This window comes from Pithys albifrons, chromosome 11 (assembly GCF_047495875.1).
Source record: "Pithys albifrons albifrons isolate INPA30051 chromosome 11, PitAlb_v1, whole genome shotgun sequence".
Classification (NCBI taxonomy): domain Eukaryota; kingdom Metazoa; phylum Chordata; class Aves; order Passeriformes; family Thamnophilidae; genus Pithys; species Pithys albifrons.
Genome location: NC_092468.1, coordinates 7,243,443 through 7,260,139, shown reverse-complemented (window position 1 = coordinate 7,260,139; position 16,697 = coordinate 7,243,443). Strand labels below are relative to the sequence as shown.

At 40.3% G+C, this 16,697-nt stretch overlaps 1 protein-coding gene across 2 annotated transcripts in view; it reads right to left on the bottom strand.

Annotated features, from left to right (window-relative positions):
- The window catches only part of CLSTN2 (calsyntenin 2), a 324,990-nt gene that overhangs the window by 15,249 nt on the left and 293,044 nt on the right, over window positions 1-16,697 (bottom strand). For both annotated transcript variants that reach the window (XM_071566208.1, XM_071566207.1), the window contains exons 10-11: window positions 4,496-4,662; window positions 936-1,084 (exon numbers count right to left, since the gene is read on the bottom strand). In XM_071566208.1, coding sequence (XP_071422309.1) covers window positions 936-1,084; window positions 4,496-4,662 — 316 coding nt within the window. The remainder of the gene's footprint in view (window positions 1-935; window positions 1,085-4,495; window positions 4,663-16,697) is intronic.

Sequence of the window (16,697 nt, the reverse complement as noted above, 5' to 3'; positions counted from 1 at the left end):
CTAATATTCTGTGATTCTGTAATTATCCATTTACATTGGTCCCATCATGAACTATTTCTGGCACCCTCGAGTATTTGCAGGGGACAAAAGGTTCTCATACCAGCAATTTCATCTGCATCAGCACTGCGCTTTGGAAGTGAATCTCCTGACAAACTCTACCTTATTCCATCCTGGCACAGGGCTTGGGCCAGCCTTGGAGTGTGCAAACTGGACTGCTTCCAGTGAAACTGCATCAGAAGCTGCTCTTCAAACTGTGGTCAGCCCACAGCACTGCACTAAACCCTGCACTTAGTGAGAGCTGTGCACACAGAGGTGAGAGGCTGCAGAGCTGAGGTTTGGTTTTGTTGCAGACCTGCTCCCCCTGCACTGTGCCCCTCGCTGTACCACACATGCTCCAGGGGAGCCCAGCAGTGGCTCTCACGGTGTAGGATTGGAAACATTATTGAGCAGGTTCTGCCACTATTGCTGCACGAAAATAGAAGGACACAGACTCCTGTTTAACACCCACCATCAGTGTTTCATCGACAGCAGACATGTGAGGATACAGACAGACTATTCCAAGTAAAACTACAAATACTGTTCTCTTAGATGTAATAGGCCTACTTTAAAAAGTCATGGCTCTACCTATCTCAGAAGGAAAATAAGAATGCAATAAATGTAAAGATTATTCAGTCCAGACTTCTTGCTCCAGACTATAAACAGAATGCAATTACATTACATTAACAAGAAAGGTTTCTTAAAAGGGTAATATCAAAAGAAAATCACCGCATAAATTGGCATAAAAGTAAATTAAATTAATCCTCTGTGCTCAATAACAAAACAGTATGATTTATCAGTTTAATTCAGCGAAAAATCTTTGTTTTACATGTCAAAAGAAAAAAGTAATTCACTGAAAATGCTCCTAATCTAATCAGTTCAGCTGAAGTATCACTTACTGGACTTTAGATGAGACTTTGAGACGTCGTACACCTGCAGTAGGGAACTGTCTGGAGTTGATGTATGAGACCTTTTGGAGAGCTTGATTTATATTCTCAATGTCATCTCCTTCCATGACAAGGACTGACTGGGAAGGGTTGAAGTGATACTAGGAGAAATGCATATAATTAGTATTTAAAGTACCAGGTACAGAGTACAAAATAAGACATTTTTAAGGAAAGTTGTTCAGACATAAGTTTAAAATCTAATGATTTAAGAAAAAAATATCTTAGTAGCTATTGTTGGCCGAATCCACATGTTGTTCCCTAAAACATGTACTCGTATCAGTCTTTTATTTCATATCTGAATAACTGCTGTTATAATTAATTTTATAGTAAATTAACCCCAGTTTGCTGGATTTTGCTCTGCATTGTCAACTTTGCTGGTACTCTTTCTGCAGCAATTTCTGATAATGTATATTTTTGGAACTCTGCAGAGTTCAAAACCTTAATTTAGTGCCATGATTCTTACTACTACGTAATCTTTTCTTCTGTTTAAAGACATCCCCATTATAAAAACATGCAGAGGTGTATTTTGGCTGCCTTCTGTGTGGCTTTACCCTGGGATACCTTTCTGAGATATATTTCAACATGAATGAATAAAACAATTATAACATTTGCCTCCTACATCTTCATTAACGTCAGCCACAATAAAGGGGATTCTCAGTTCTGCCTCATGATCAATAAGGGTGTCATGATTTAAGATGGAGCAGCTGCTTGCACAAAGCCAGCCATTCGTGTGAGCCAACAAACTCTGCAAAGTCAATGGCTGCTCTCGTAGCCCTGAGCCTCCTCCAGTCCATTGCATCGAACACAAAACGGCCTTGCTGATCAAGAAACTTTGCTACTATTGTGACATAGCAAATGATTGATTTTTATCTTCATCATAATTAATCCTGATTCCATTTTCTGTCTGTTAATTGGTTCAGCAAACCATCTGCATTGCAGAGAAAACCAACTTAACTCCCTTATTTTGTACCCTACTGCTGTCAGCACAAAACACAAAGAAATGCACCCTTCTCTCACATGTAGTCCCCTCCTGAAGCCAGATATTGATTACATGAACACGTTCTATTATACACAGACAATGTCTGTCTACGCTTCCTTACAACAAGAAAGGTTAAAAAGCAGAAGATCAAACAGACAGTGAAGAACAGAATGAAGCTCAGGGCTCTCTGTTGAACAGAACATGGAGGACCGGGTTTAAAGCTTGTGCAAGAAGGTCATAACACACTGGAGGGTATTTTTTAACGAAGAGGAGAACTAACACAAGTCACAGCCTGCATACACTTCTTTTTCCTTTCTGTAAGCTAGCAGTAGTAGAGAATAAAATTAGCCAAAGGAGTCTCTAGCTGCCAGAACAGCTGGAATGCTGCCAAAAGGACTGGAGAAAGCCCTAGTCTGAGCCATTTTTGTCTTTCTCATTAAAAAAGGCTAAAAATAGCAACAGTTTAGACAGTGTTTTTGTGAGCTGTTACAGATACCTGAAAATTAGGTTGCAGACCAAAAGCATCCAAGACTATCACGTCAGAAACTACTCCACCTGCATTACTCTCTCTTAGGTGGTTACAGGGTCAATCTTCTGCCCAGCAAACACCTTTCCACAACAGTCTGCCAACACTGAATCTGCAAAGCACCATGTAACCAGCCCCACAGAACCCATCATTGCTGCAGCTGTCACACGTGTCTCTCTGAGATCAGGTACATTTATTTTGGACACCAAAACACCTTTCTCTCTAATTTTCTGCTCAAGGTCAGAGCACCACTTCGCTTTGATCTGAGCTTCCTTCTGCCAGCCCCCAAAAGAAACCTTACCACAATCTATCTCTGACTGCTCCTTTCATTTTGGCCTCCTGCTGTGGCACGTACTGTTGAGCTTGCTGAGGCAGTAAAAGCAAATCTGTAACTTTAAAAAACCCACTATGTCTCATCTGTATTTCAGAAAATGAAAATGTTTTGAAGGCTCGCAAAAGAAAGAAAAGGCAAAACACAACCCCTCATCTTCCTTTTCCCCACTGCACTGCTAGTACTGCAAGGAAGCCAATCCCTCATGCTGGAGCAGCAGGGGGTGGTAGAACAGGGTTTTTTCCAAGCCCATGAAACTAGACTTACTGTCAAGTTGCAGAGTGCAATAGTGCAGGAATTACTATACTTTCAAGCTCCATAGGCCAAGTGTATACTGTTTTAATTCATGTAAAATGCCAGCAAGGAACTTGCTGTTAGGCATATAGTCGTGGGTTCCAGGAAGCCCTATCTGCTTCTTGCATGCATTGCCTTTTAAAAGCAGCTTTTACCTATCCCTGTGTCAGGTTGCTGTGAGAAGCAGCAATGTGACATTCTCAGCGATGTCCTTGGTAGGATGATAAAAAAAGTCATTGGGGGGTTCTGCTCATATGCAAAAGTTAGAGCCAGCAAAACTCCTCCTTTACCTTTACCTTTGCACTTTCAATTTGCATTTCTACCATTGTTTTCAGAAAATGTATCAGTTATGCTGCAGCACTGCAACCCATCACCCACACAGACATTGGAGTGCATTTGCTATCAGCATTCTATCCTGCACAATGAAAAGTGTAGCCAATAAAATGTACTATATGGCACTCCCACTGCACACTCTACATCCAGTGTTAGAGCACCATCTTCCTCCTCACTCAAAAACACCACTCTGAAACCACACTGGGCAGCAGCTTCCCAGGATGCAGAGACTGCAGCCAAAGTAACGTCCCAGCCTGGAATTTGAAGCTCAGCTCCTTTGGAAGATGGAATCTCTGTGCTAGGAAACAGCTTCACAGTGTGGCTACACATTAAACACAAAAGGCTGGTCACCTAACAATGGTATCAGTACAATACAGCCCATGTGAGCATTAGAGAAGTTACAGCCAAAATCCTGCACATGTATCCAAAGAACAGAATTTGTCTGAATGAATGCAAAGCAATCTGGCCACTATGTCAACTGAAACAGGATTTCCCTCTGTCTGTTGGTCTCCAACTGTAGAAAAAGTGCTACATTATTTGTAAAGACAGTAATATGCAGAGTGAATGTGGATAATGATTTATATGCAAATCTAAAAATTTAATTTCTTGACTTTAGGGTTTTTTTATTGTACCATTTTCACGTCCCACAATGCTTTCCTCTTTGAACATACTGAAATTTTCAATGCATTAGGACTTATGTTTTCCACTGCTTTAAAACTACTTGAAATCAAAATTCCATAAATCTTTGGAATCCCTTCTGTTTCTGTAGAACTACCAAAATAAGCATGAGAGCACAACCTGGTAATTCATACAGACTCTAAAATATCAGCAGGGCCTCACTTTCTGGGCATCTAGCTTAGCAATAATGGAAACATTTTTCTTTGCAGTGTCACAGCTCTTCTACCGTTCTGCTTTTTCTTTGCATGATTTTATGGGAAATTACATTGCTTCTGGGAGTACATTTGTACTGTGTGTACTCTACCTTGGGCTCTCCACTTCATAAATCAGATCTAAATTTTTATCAGAGATGATGTCAGTTCATCCCTCACCTTTATTCCTTGGCCAAGACTCTCAAGAGAATTAATATCCAGACCTTCCTTGCAGGCCTGCAAACAGGAAATCACTTTCTGACTCTCAATTTTCCCTGGCCTGATGGTAAGACTGGCCAGGCTGCCATGGAAATACTGAGCAAATCTGGGCTTGGTGACTTCACCTCCTGCAAGAAAGCAAAGACAAAATGATTATTGATACCAATACACAAACCACACATCTGACAATTCAGTTTATGATTTAGCACATTTAGAGAATTTATAACCATTTTAGCCAAGTGTATTTGAAATCCCATTTATTGGGGTAAGTGGAATGTATTTGTGGGTTCTTGGATGGTACCCAGGAGCAGCCTGTCTTTAAGAGTCTTGTTTTTCCAGGATTCTGTTCAGGTGTTCATAAAGCTGTGATAACAAACTCTGAGATGAACCATAGCTTCCCAAATGTGTACAAGGAAGGATAACATTTTTAAAAATCAATCAATGACTTTATTTAAGTAATCAAACACCAATTAAAGAAATGCCTAAGGTGCAAGGTGTATTTACAGAGAAACTGTGGTTGCAAGTGTTTCTTTGCAAGATCACTTACCTTTGCCTTTCTTCTCAGTCCTGGCTCTGTGCAAGCAAACTGCCCCACTCCCTGCAAAGAGCTGTCTCTTGGGGTATGCTGTAAATTCCAGCAGTGCCTGTGGGCCAATAAACAGCACTGCACTGCAAGGCTGACAGTGCTGCCCCTGGCCCAGAGAGGTTCATTTGGTGCCCTCACTGGATGTTGTGTTGGGCTCTCCAGACACGCTCTGTTCGCCTTCACTCCAGGCAGCTTCAAAGGAACACTGATCTTTAGGAGCTGTCAATAAAACGTGATTACAGACTGCCTGCACCAGTGATCATAGTATCTAAATTACTCTTGGGACATTTACTGATTTACTCATCCCCCTTCAGGAGAATTTTTAGAGCTTGTCTTTCCTGCAGGTGTTAGCTCTCGCAGTGCATGTGAATTACTGCCTACCCCGAGCCTGAGAGGACTGAGGGAGCCACACAGCAGTGACTAATTGGATTAGCAGTTGATAAGCTGTTGATAAGCTGTTGTAATTGGTAGATAACTCATCTCTACAGTGTTTGTAGCTTTAGTGTCAAACCACCTGTTTTTGCCAGGCAAGTTAGCTCAAGCTTGAACTTGAACTTGGAGATTTGTTGTGGATTGGGTTAGGATAGGGATGAAGTAGCCAGTTTTCTTTAGGCTGATGGTGGTACCTAAAAGCCTGAAATGACACTTCCAGTCTGTGCAGGATGAGCATTATAAAGAAGAATTGAGTTATTTTAGAGGGTGAAGAAAATATACACTGGTGCACTGAGAGAAAAGAGGTGTCCAAGCAGGCTTTGTCTTCCTAGGAGTGGACAGATTTTGTTCTATTTTGCTTAACACTGCAGCATAAACTGCCTCTCTCTCTTTTTTTGACCCCAAAGGAAGGTCCCCAGGAGATTATTCTTTTCTACTCTCTCATTCATTTGTCCACTACACAGAAAATTTCTTCTGGGCAGAATTTTGTAGAGGTATTATAGCAACTTTCCTGTATGCAACAGCTGAAGTTCAGCCTTTCCAATACTTACCGAGATGATTGTTTGGTAAATAGATTATGCATTATGGGGACATTGGCTTTTCAGCCAAATGTTATATTCATCTGTATATATTGTCTTTAGAAGTACATGTTGCCACTAATACAGCAGCAATGTAAATGGACAAAAAAGTTAAGTCAAATTTAAAAAAAAACCCCAAACCTCTCCCTAAAAAGGAGAAGAAATCTCATTGTGCTTGGAAGCTTCACATATCACTCACAGAATTGTGAAGACAGCAAGTTCCAAAGCTAAAACACCAACACTAATCCTTGAGCTTTGAAATTCAGAGAGCTACAGTAAGTCCTGACAGTAGGGCTTAATAGTTCTGAGGAGATGCAAAATAAGAAGCAGTCTCAGATAACCCAATGTATTTAAATGTAAAAATAACTCATTAAAATGTATATAAATGACTAGACAAAAAGCCAGAAAAAGAATTCAGTGCTGTGGCTTTGCCTGACACATGCAATCGGGATAAACCAGTTGAAGCACAGCTATAGAAATGCATGACTAGTGCTTACACCCATGGTCAGATTTTGTTTGCTCTTTCAGTTTGGACTAGGTCTTTTCTGGTATTGTTGACAAGGCACTTGCAATTACATTGCCAGGTTGTTTGCAATGATACAATAATTGCCTATAAACCATATTAAATACACCAGAGTATTCACTGTGCTCAAGCCACACTTTTAAAAAATGCTGGTGTACTAGGAGGTATTACCATCCAGGAGATATATAATTCTTATTTAAAGTCATCTGTCCTGTAAGTCCTCTGTCCAACCACTAACATAAAAGTATGGAAAAGAATATGAGCATTGCCAGGAATCAGCTCTTAAAATGCTCAGAAAATAGAGGCACTACAAAACCAGTGAGCATTTGAAGAACAGGCTTATACACTACCTGGGTTCATAGGAATAAGGTTCAGCTTTGTGTGGATGAACAGATCGATACTGGACTGTAAAGGAGGTGATGTAATCTTTGTATGGGAGAGACTATCAACTGCTATTTAAAAGAAAATCAAGTACTTCAAGAAAATGTGAGTGAAAAATATCTGGAAGTAGCCAGTCTCACATTGTGCAAGTATTGAAAATCTGCACAGCTATGGCCATGGTCATGGCAGGGAGACTCAGGCTGGGATAATTGCACTGGAACAACTGGTGGAGTCTGGAGAGGCACTGAGGGATGAAGCAGAATGTCCTCAGCCCCAAGAAAAGAACAGCTACACTTAATCTGTTCTTGAGAATGGCCTGAACTGTTCTAAACTCTTCTGAAGACAGAGATTCCCCAAACAATCCACAATAGGAGGCAATGATCCTCAGAGTTGGATGTTTATTCCTAGTAGGGAATGTGAGATGTCAAATTACAGCTATAGAATCCCTTTTCCTTTGCCAGGCTAAACAAGGACTTTTCTTAACATTTTCCACCTCACACAATAGACTATGATCATTCCTATTGCTTTTCCTGCAACTGCTGCTATTATTAGAAGTACTAATCATAACCTAGCATTCTTCTCATCATTATGTGTAAAACATAGGACATTCCTGCTCACCCAGGGCAGTGTGAACACGAGCTTTTTCCACAGTAAAAAAAGAAGGGCACTAAAAGACAGAATACTATCTCACTCTTTATTACAAAAAACAGGCTGCTAAATAAGCCTTCCATAAGCACCTTTTACCAGTGTTAAAGACAAAATTATATACATGCCAATTTAAATCTCAAAGGTGAAGAGAGGCCATTATATCTGACTTTTCTCACAGCTGCTTGTAATTGCAGCATGTTGATATTTTGATATTCTTCTGTCTCAGCATTTCAGAATCTTTCAGCTCAGTGGGGGATGTTAGCTGCTGATGTTCCAATTGCCAGTAATTATTAGATTGCAAATGGACAAAATCCAATGCAATAAAATTGGGAAGCAAAACCCAAAACTCGCACTAGGATTGAAGCAATGGCCTAAAGCCATTTTTCCACAACCCTGTTTTCTAGCTTTGATAAAATGTTTTATTCATACTTGGTTCTACTATATTAGTATGTTTGAATGCTGTCTTTCCTTCTGCTTTTGCAAGCTGATATTCTTTGAGTATTTGAGCTCAGCTTGTCAGTGAATAGAAATTTAGGCTAGAATGGCCAACCTCCAAATCCTGGTCACTCTAAAGTTCTTGGCTCCCAAGAATAGATTAGTATGAATATATTTAATCCAGCATGAACATGGTAATTCTGTTGCATGTTTAAACACAGTGCATAACTGTACCTAATGGTTTTTCAAATAGAGATGCCCTGACCATGAGCATGATTCATTTCAGGCCTCTGCAGCTCCCCACACAGCTAAGAGGCAGCTCAGAGTCACTGGCTCCATTGGGCAGGAGGATGCTCAGCTCCACTGTCTGGATTTGACTCGGTTGACTGAAATTACCACATGCTAAGAATCAACTGAAGAAAAGGCACAAGCGACTCCCAACAGCTCTTACTGCTTTAAGATCCTATGAATTTAACTCTTGGTTTTGACACCAAACTGAACCTAAGCAACAACATTTTTGGGATAATGAAGAACTAAATAGATCACACAAGTCTCTGGAGCAACAATTCAGAGAACTAATGATAATGCTCCAGTGATAATGGTCTTGAGGTAATCCAAGTGTCCTAAAATTTATTCTACTTCTCTTTGTTATGGTGCAGTGAAACATGGAGTGTTTTGTTACACAGCATCTCCAGTTTCTATCCAGAGGTCAGGCCATGCAGTTAAACTGGATTGCCTCAGCAAGTTTCATGGGACTTTTGCTGCCAGGGTCTTTTATGCCCTTTGTTATGAGCAAGACACTACTCTGATACAGCTCATCTCCACAGAGATGTTTGCAAGGTCTGAGAGAAAAGCAAACCTACTCCTCAGCTGTGTTACATGTTGTGTTTCACTCAGCTCTGTTTATATTGATTACTACGGATTAATATGCTGTGAGTGCTAATTCTTGGGGGACAGTTAAGTAGTTACGACTTTGATGAATGATGTGGCCAACAGAGGAAAACAGATCCTTCCCTACTGTCAGGGAATTAAGTTAATGTCTGTAACAAAATAGACTGAAACTACTCTGTAAAACAACATCACTTATAACAGCTCCTTGCATGACAAATTTTCAAAGCTACTGTTTTTTTTCCATTCCTTAAATGTAAATGTTGTGGTCACCATCACAGTTTTGAGGCAGCACAGGCCACAGTGTCACTCAGCCCTTGACAAAATTGTGCATTGCTTTTCCCACCTGACCCAGCACACACCTCCACTCCCAAAATCTGGCAGATACAAGAGGATGAATGTTGTGGTGTTGGCATCAATTCATGCTTTGGAAAGGGAAGATGGTGTCAACAGACTGTGGGAGGCATCCAGAGGAACCTCTGACACACGTAATTATTCACTATAATGCTGTTCACTGCTTAGTCATTGCCAAAGTAGTGCATCACATTTTTCATTTACTAAAATAATAACTTTTATGGACTGAGATTTTTCTGTGCTGGTTCTGATCTCTATTGCTGCTGCAATTATCTAGATAACTACAATTATCAGGGTATGCTGAGGGGCAGTGTCCCATGATATTGCTTGCAGGCCAGGGGTTGGATTAGGCAGGGACACATCTTGCACTAGGGTCAGGGTGTTCCCTCCCCACAAGAACTTTATAACCCTCTGACCACCTGTGAATGTTCCTTCCCCCCTGTGCTATTGGCAGCTGATGGCTGTGCTCACCTCAAGCCCAGCAAACAGCAGGAAGCACAAGGGGGGGGGAGGCTCACAGAGAACGTGTAGGAGCAGCACCCACACAGCCCCTCCGTGGGGAGCCACCACACTGCCAGAGAAAGCAAGGCTTTGCAGTATCTCTGTCTGAAACAGACCTGAAGAGTCACAAGCTCAGTTACAGCTGGTGCCTGAAAGTTCAAACACAGCACATCAAACGTGGAAGCAACCTCTTTAATCCTGGATGATTAGGTTGCAGATGTCTTCCCTGGGGACAGCTCAGTTGGGATGACTCCCTTACACAGAGGGAGGAAAACAAATGCTTCTAGTACACATGTCAGCATGTTATAAACAGCCAGAGACTGCCAGATGCACAACAGTTTAGGGAGGTAAGAACTGCTACCTGGCAAACACCTTCTGATCCCAGACAGGAAGAGGTTCTGTTAGATATAACACTGGAGAGTCCAAGGGAAACTGAAGAGTCTCAGAGTTCAGACTTCATGGTTAATGCTAAGATGCATTCATTAATGAAGCAGAGCCTGTTTCCATGACACTTTTGTTTTTCATTTCGCATTGAGTTGATATAAAGTGTGACAGAATTTGATTACCACTGAATTTTACAGTTGTTGGTTTGACTCCAGAGATGTAAAATGCTGTTTGCATTCACTCACCAATCTCCAAAGAACAATCAGGCTTGTCAAAACAAGTGACTTTATTGAGCTCACAGATTTTGTAGGCCTTTTGCCCTATCCTAATAATGAGCAAGTAATTATCAGGGCAGTCTAAGCACAATGGATTTTCATGGGAAATGATGAATCAAGAGAATTTCCAAATTAGATGTGATTCTTTTAAGATATTATAGACTCTAGTTATTACACTGAGCCAGATAATTAAAGAATAATCGATTATTCAGAGTCCCAACATAAAGATTGAATTGAATGTGGGAGCAGCTGCAAGATATTCTGGCTCTGAAGTCCTCAGGTCCAAGCCTCCAAATTTATGCCATCTTTTTGTTATGGCAGTTTAGGGAGTTGGGTTTAATTCCCTGACAAGTAGATTGGCTGTTAAACAGGATGAAACCTAACATAGATTTCAGGAGTAGTCCCAATTAGCGACTTGGGGTTTTATACTCCCAGAGCTTCTCAGCACAAAAACGTTTTAGTGCGGTTTCTCTTTTTTTTTAATATCTCTCAGAAAAAAATTACTCAGAAATTGCTCATCAAAGATGGCACTATTTAAGCCTGGCCCTGCTCTGGGAAGATATCATAACCTGACAACCTCACACAGGCAGCTTTAGGCTTTAAAGAACTATCTGAAATATGACAAGCACAGAGAACACAAAGGGCTACCTGCCCTAAAGTACGCATATGCTGACCCATCCCTGTGCAATCAAGCCTCAGCTCAAAAGCAGGTATAATTTACAGTATTAAAATAATTTTTCTCAAGAGAAGGAAAAACTCTATAATCTCTCCCAATTAAGCTAATACATTTTTGTTATTTTTATGGGAACTGCTGGAAGTTCTGACAATCATGGAAAAATGTTACAGTCATATATCTCAGAGTAGATCCCAGTCCAAGTGATGTTAACCTTGCCAAAAAAACTATATTCCTATTCCCCAAATCACACTCCTGTGCTGGTGCATAGTGCTCCCTGCAGGAATTCAATTAAATAAGGGGCATATATCTAGGCTGAACTGGTGATTTGAATGCAAATTCAGGTCTCCAAGAAAACACCCTCCTAAACTAAACCATCCACATCTGTTTGTATTTCTACTACAGCTAGAATTCAGCAAAGATCTGTGAAGTGCACAGAAATCTGCTCCATCTTCATTTTGATGAAGACAATGGAGCAGGAACACTGCTGTACCTATGGAAGCACCAGCATGGATATTCAGCATCATATCATATTGAAATCTGCCCAGATGATCTTGTGTTAATTCGTTTGCTTGTATCACCCCTGAGAGGTCTCAGGTTTGTGCAAGTTATGTCAGCCTCCAAGGCAGGATCCAATTATGTTCCATGCACAGCAAAGGTTATCTTTGTCTGCTAAATATCCTAATTTCTGGGGGAAGTCTAAGGTTGAGTGACACATGCTGCTGCTGCACTGCCCAGTTTGTCTCTCCTTGATCTGATTCCTCTCCGACTTATAACACAGTTCTTGCCTTGAATAGTCAGTGAGTTCTGTGACTTCACTCTGTGATTTCTGTGTCAGCAGAGGGCTGGCATACAAGGTTAACAAGGTTACTTTACAAAACAAAATTGTAAGAAACCAGGTTTCCAGCCAAGGTCAAGGAAGGAGGAAAATGACAGAATACAAAAGAAAAATAGAATAGAAACCAGAAATTACTTAGAAAACAGAAACTACAATAGCCTTCTACTGTATCCATGATAACAAAGTTTGCCTGTTGACAGGCTTCTAAAGCCCTTCCCTGCAGTGTCCAGCATAATTACACTGTGAGGCTCCAGCACTCCTGAATGGGTGGCATTATTAGAAACAGTGACTTACAGTCATGGCAAGCTACAGCATAACCTTGTGACAACTCATTAACTTGAGTCACTACTTTCCTGACAGTGCTTTAGGAATGATACATAAACTCACCCTCCCCAAACGCCTTGTATGAACTCACGACCTTATCTTTTCAGAGAAGCTGTGAGGAAGTCTGTTTTCAGCCTGTGGTACATAAAATTATTAGACTACCAAATCATGCAACTTGCTCCCTTCTTCTGTCTGCTTTTGCCACCAAATGTATAGCAATAAAGGATCAGAGTGGGAACCTATAAACCTTGCTTTAATGGAAGAAATTTCTCACTCTGTAAAAGGGTCCAGTTGCTGTGTCCTCAGATAAACTGAATCAAAAATAATGAACTCGGAGGAGAACTTACTGGGGTAAGCTCTTGTAACGTATGCTCCAGGATAAGCTAACAATTTGCTTGTATTGCTGAGGAGAATGAAACAGGATTGCAAAAGCTAAAAGGAAGAATAAGAGTGATTTTTCTAGTAGATCAGGAAGGCTGATTCTATTCTTGCTGTGACGCAGATGTTTTTAAGTGACTTGAGGAAATATCGTCTGCCCTCTCGATACTGCACCTTATCCTCACAGAGAAAGGGTAACTCCACTTCCTGCTGCATAGCTCTTTACTGTTTGAAAAGATCTTGAGAATCTTGAGCCAGAAGGGCAAAGTTAAAGTCTCTTTATTGCTAAAGAAGAAGGGAGCAGTAATGAGACCCAAAGCTGAGCCTGGGACAGTTCTCTCCTATCCCAGTGGGCCATGTCTGCTTTGCACATCCACTCAGGGGGTGGGGGCTCAGAGGCAGTGCCAGCTCACACTGCCCACACACCCTCTTTTGCTCTGGGAAGCACACATGCATCAAACCAATTTTATCCTTTAGATATCCTGAGAAAGAGTGATTTTGCCACAAAATTTCTCTCACTGTTAGAAACAGAACAGCACTTTGGCCTTAAATAACCTGACCTACATCCAAACCACACTCCTGACAAGCATCTGCAAAGCCACTGATGTGAACACAATTTTAAAGTTATTAAAGTTAATTCATACACTTAACCCTGAGAACCTGCAGAGAAAGCTGGCAAACTGTACCAGGGTGCAGAAAGGCCTAATTTCAGGAACAGTTGTACTGGCCCTCCAAATTGTTCCTTTCTGCCCACAGGTAGTTCACCAGAAGTCCAGTTTGCTCATCTCTGCAGTCAGTACCACCTCTGTCCAGGCCCAGTGCCACTGAAATCACAGCTAGGAGTGAGTTAGGGCTTGCCAGGTCTGAAGGCTGGCACTGTGTTGGAGATGGGCTGCAGCAGGTCCAGAAGGTTTTGTCTTTAGCTGTCACTGCTCCTGGGCACAAGGAACCAAACCAACATAAACAGTTCAGCCTAAAGATAATGCTTTAACTCCCACCCTGAAATGAACTGCCTCCACTAAATTACAGCAGTATGAAACATGACCCACACAAAATAAAAAAAACATTCACTCTGTGCTAACCACTGTGAGGGACCCAACATCAATTCTGTAGCTCTGCTCAGATCTTCCCTTTAATGAGCTCCCTGAAGAAAGAACCAAAGTTTTTAAAATAAAAAGGAAGATTATACTACAGTAACATCCAGAACACCTAATTAGATAAAATTCATACTGATTACACCAGAACAAATTGCACAACTTTCCTCATGCTTAATGTGTCATAAGAGCTCGGAATTATTCCCCAAGCTTGGTTTCAGGTAATTGGGTGGCTTCCTGGGCTGCAGGAAACTTTACCCAGTGCCTGACAGACCCAGGAACATTGTCTTATATCAAGTGTTAAGGCCAGCTTTCTGCTCTTTGAGCTTTCTGCTTGCCTCCAAGACTGCTCTTCAGGAAAAGGCTATTTTGTCCTCTTTTTAGGAAAGTCCTAGCACTCAAGTCACATTAATTAAAGAAATTTTGCATAAGATCAGGAATGAACAAATCAGGTATGCTTTTTACACTGCCAAAAGAAGAGTGAAGATATAGGAGAGATTTGCCTGTTCCTCCTCAAATGCTGCCATCAAAAAAACCAAACCACACAAAGCAAGGTATGTCATAGGCTAAAGTTTGACTATATCACGTAAGCCTGAGTGATTGCACATTTGGTTTGTTTCCATGTTATGGGAAGGACAACAGCACTGAACTTAAACTGCTTTTATATTTCACTTGAGCAGCTGAAGGTAGAAATAAAAACTAACCTAACTTTTTGAAATGGATGCTATAAATAAGGTTATAAAAGTCGGGAAACATTTTCTCAGGCATTGAAATATTAATAATAGGAAATAATAATCTTAAAAAAGAATTCTCTTTCCATGCCCAAGATTCCTATATAGTACAACTCTGAAAAAGACAAGGAGGTGCAAGCAGGATGCTCACTTTGTAACCTCAGGATGAGCAGCAGTGTAAGTGATGAAAAGAACAGGGCAGAAAGAGTTACTTCTATCATAACCTGCAGGATACTCATCCCCTAAAGAAACAGCAGAACAACTCCCAATTTCCAGACCAGAACTGAAAATTTTCACATGTGAAAGGGTAAACCCCTCATAGCAGTAGTGGATTTTCCTATTACTGCTAACAGAATAAATTACAGTTCTTCTTGTCCTTGATTTTTCACTGTCCTCTAAACACACTCCTCCTGCTCCCTGCCAGTTCTTAATCTGCCCCACAGTCACAATGACTTTTTGCTGTGAGCAAATCAGAATTGAAGTGGTAAAAAAAAAAAAAGGACTGTTATTTATTCTGCTTTATTTCGTTGTCTGAGTTGAAATTGTTTTTCAAATAATTTGACTTTGACAAACGGATGGTGTGGACTCAGAACTGGTTTAGTATGGTTTAGTAAAGACAGAAAAAAGCCCTTTCTGAGAGAAGAGGTTACAGGGTGTGTTCCTATTGTGCCAGTGCTTTGATGAAAAGGGAAGGAGGAAGTCTTGGCAAACCAGAGCCAGAAATTCCTCATATCCTCTTAGCAAATCTGAATGGCAAAATTTTACTGAAATAAATCATAGATTGTTGTTAAGCAGTTTCATAATGCTTTGAAATTGTGAATATTTAGACTATTCTTACTGGCCAAAACGTATTATCCTAAGTAGGCTTAGTTAACAGTTTCACAGAAAGTATTTATTTGATAGAGCCCCTTTTTCTTGAAGTGTATGGATTTTGAAAATTAATGTTTTGAACAGATTAGTTTTATATGATGCATAATTACAATTCCACAGACTGAAATAACGTGCTGAATCTTATTAACAAAATGACTTTCCACAGCATTCATTTAAAATAGTTTGAGGTGACAAAAACAAACTTATAAAAAGATAAGCTTTGTCAAAAACAGTATCTTGAAATCTTGTTTCACATAAGCATTAACAGTTCATCTTTTTGCCTGACACATGAATGTTTATCAGAATCTTTACCACACTATCTTAGCTAAATCTTGACATTTTCATGAGGTGGAAAATTTGTTTCTACTTTTGACGAGTTCCAAAACTCTCACTATTAAAAGAGCAATAACATAATCCTGCAGTAAATATTAACAGCAGCAATAGGTGCATTTTCAGTAGTTTAAATCAGATGTTTCGTCAAAGAGGAAGAAGAAGACTCTTATCCTGAATGGTTATTCATTAACCCATCAAATTATTCAAGGCAAAGATAAAAGTGTTTGAAGACAATTGTAACTTTCTAGTTGTTTAACAGCTTAAATACTAAATATAGTCTGTGCTCTAAAGGTATTGTGAGCCTATATGAGACATTTTGCCTTCAGTTCTTTGAGACAAGAGACAGAGATGCAAAGGCAACAAGATGATAGTTGGTGTGTTCAGCTGCAGTGCTGTGGCACAGCTGGCACAGCTTCTGCTTACACAGGGCCTATTCCGCAGACACAATTACTGCTCCACAATTCTCAAAACTTGGCATCTGTGCCACGGGTAACATGAGATTCAGGGGAGGGCTAAGAGTGGATTCCCACCAACGCTGAGACTTTTAGAAAAAAAACCCTGAAAACACTAAGAACTGCTGTTAGAGAGTGATAAAAACACAAAGTATGAATGAAAGAAGATAAGAAGTAATACAAATAATGCACAAAAATATTTATGTAAACCTATGCAGAAGAACCTGGTATAAATATGAAGGGACTAATTTTTTTTTTTAGCCCAGCTAACTTTTCTGGTTTTTCAGAAGGCAATACTCAATGATTATTCCCAGCCTCTATGGCATTTGCCTTTGCCTGGAAAGACTTGAATTTACAAATGGCATTTGAATTTGTTAACTCTGGAACTCTGATTTAAAAGCACTGCACCAATACTATCTAAGGAAAAAATCAGCCAGGTCCAAGCAAAAGAAAATTCATGTAAGTCAAATTTATATCTGTCAACT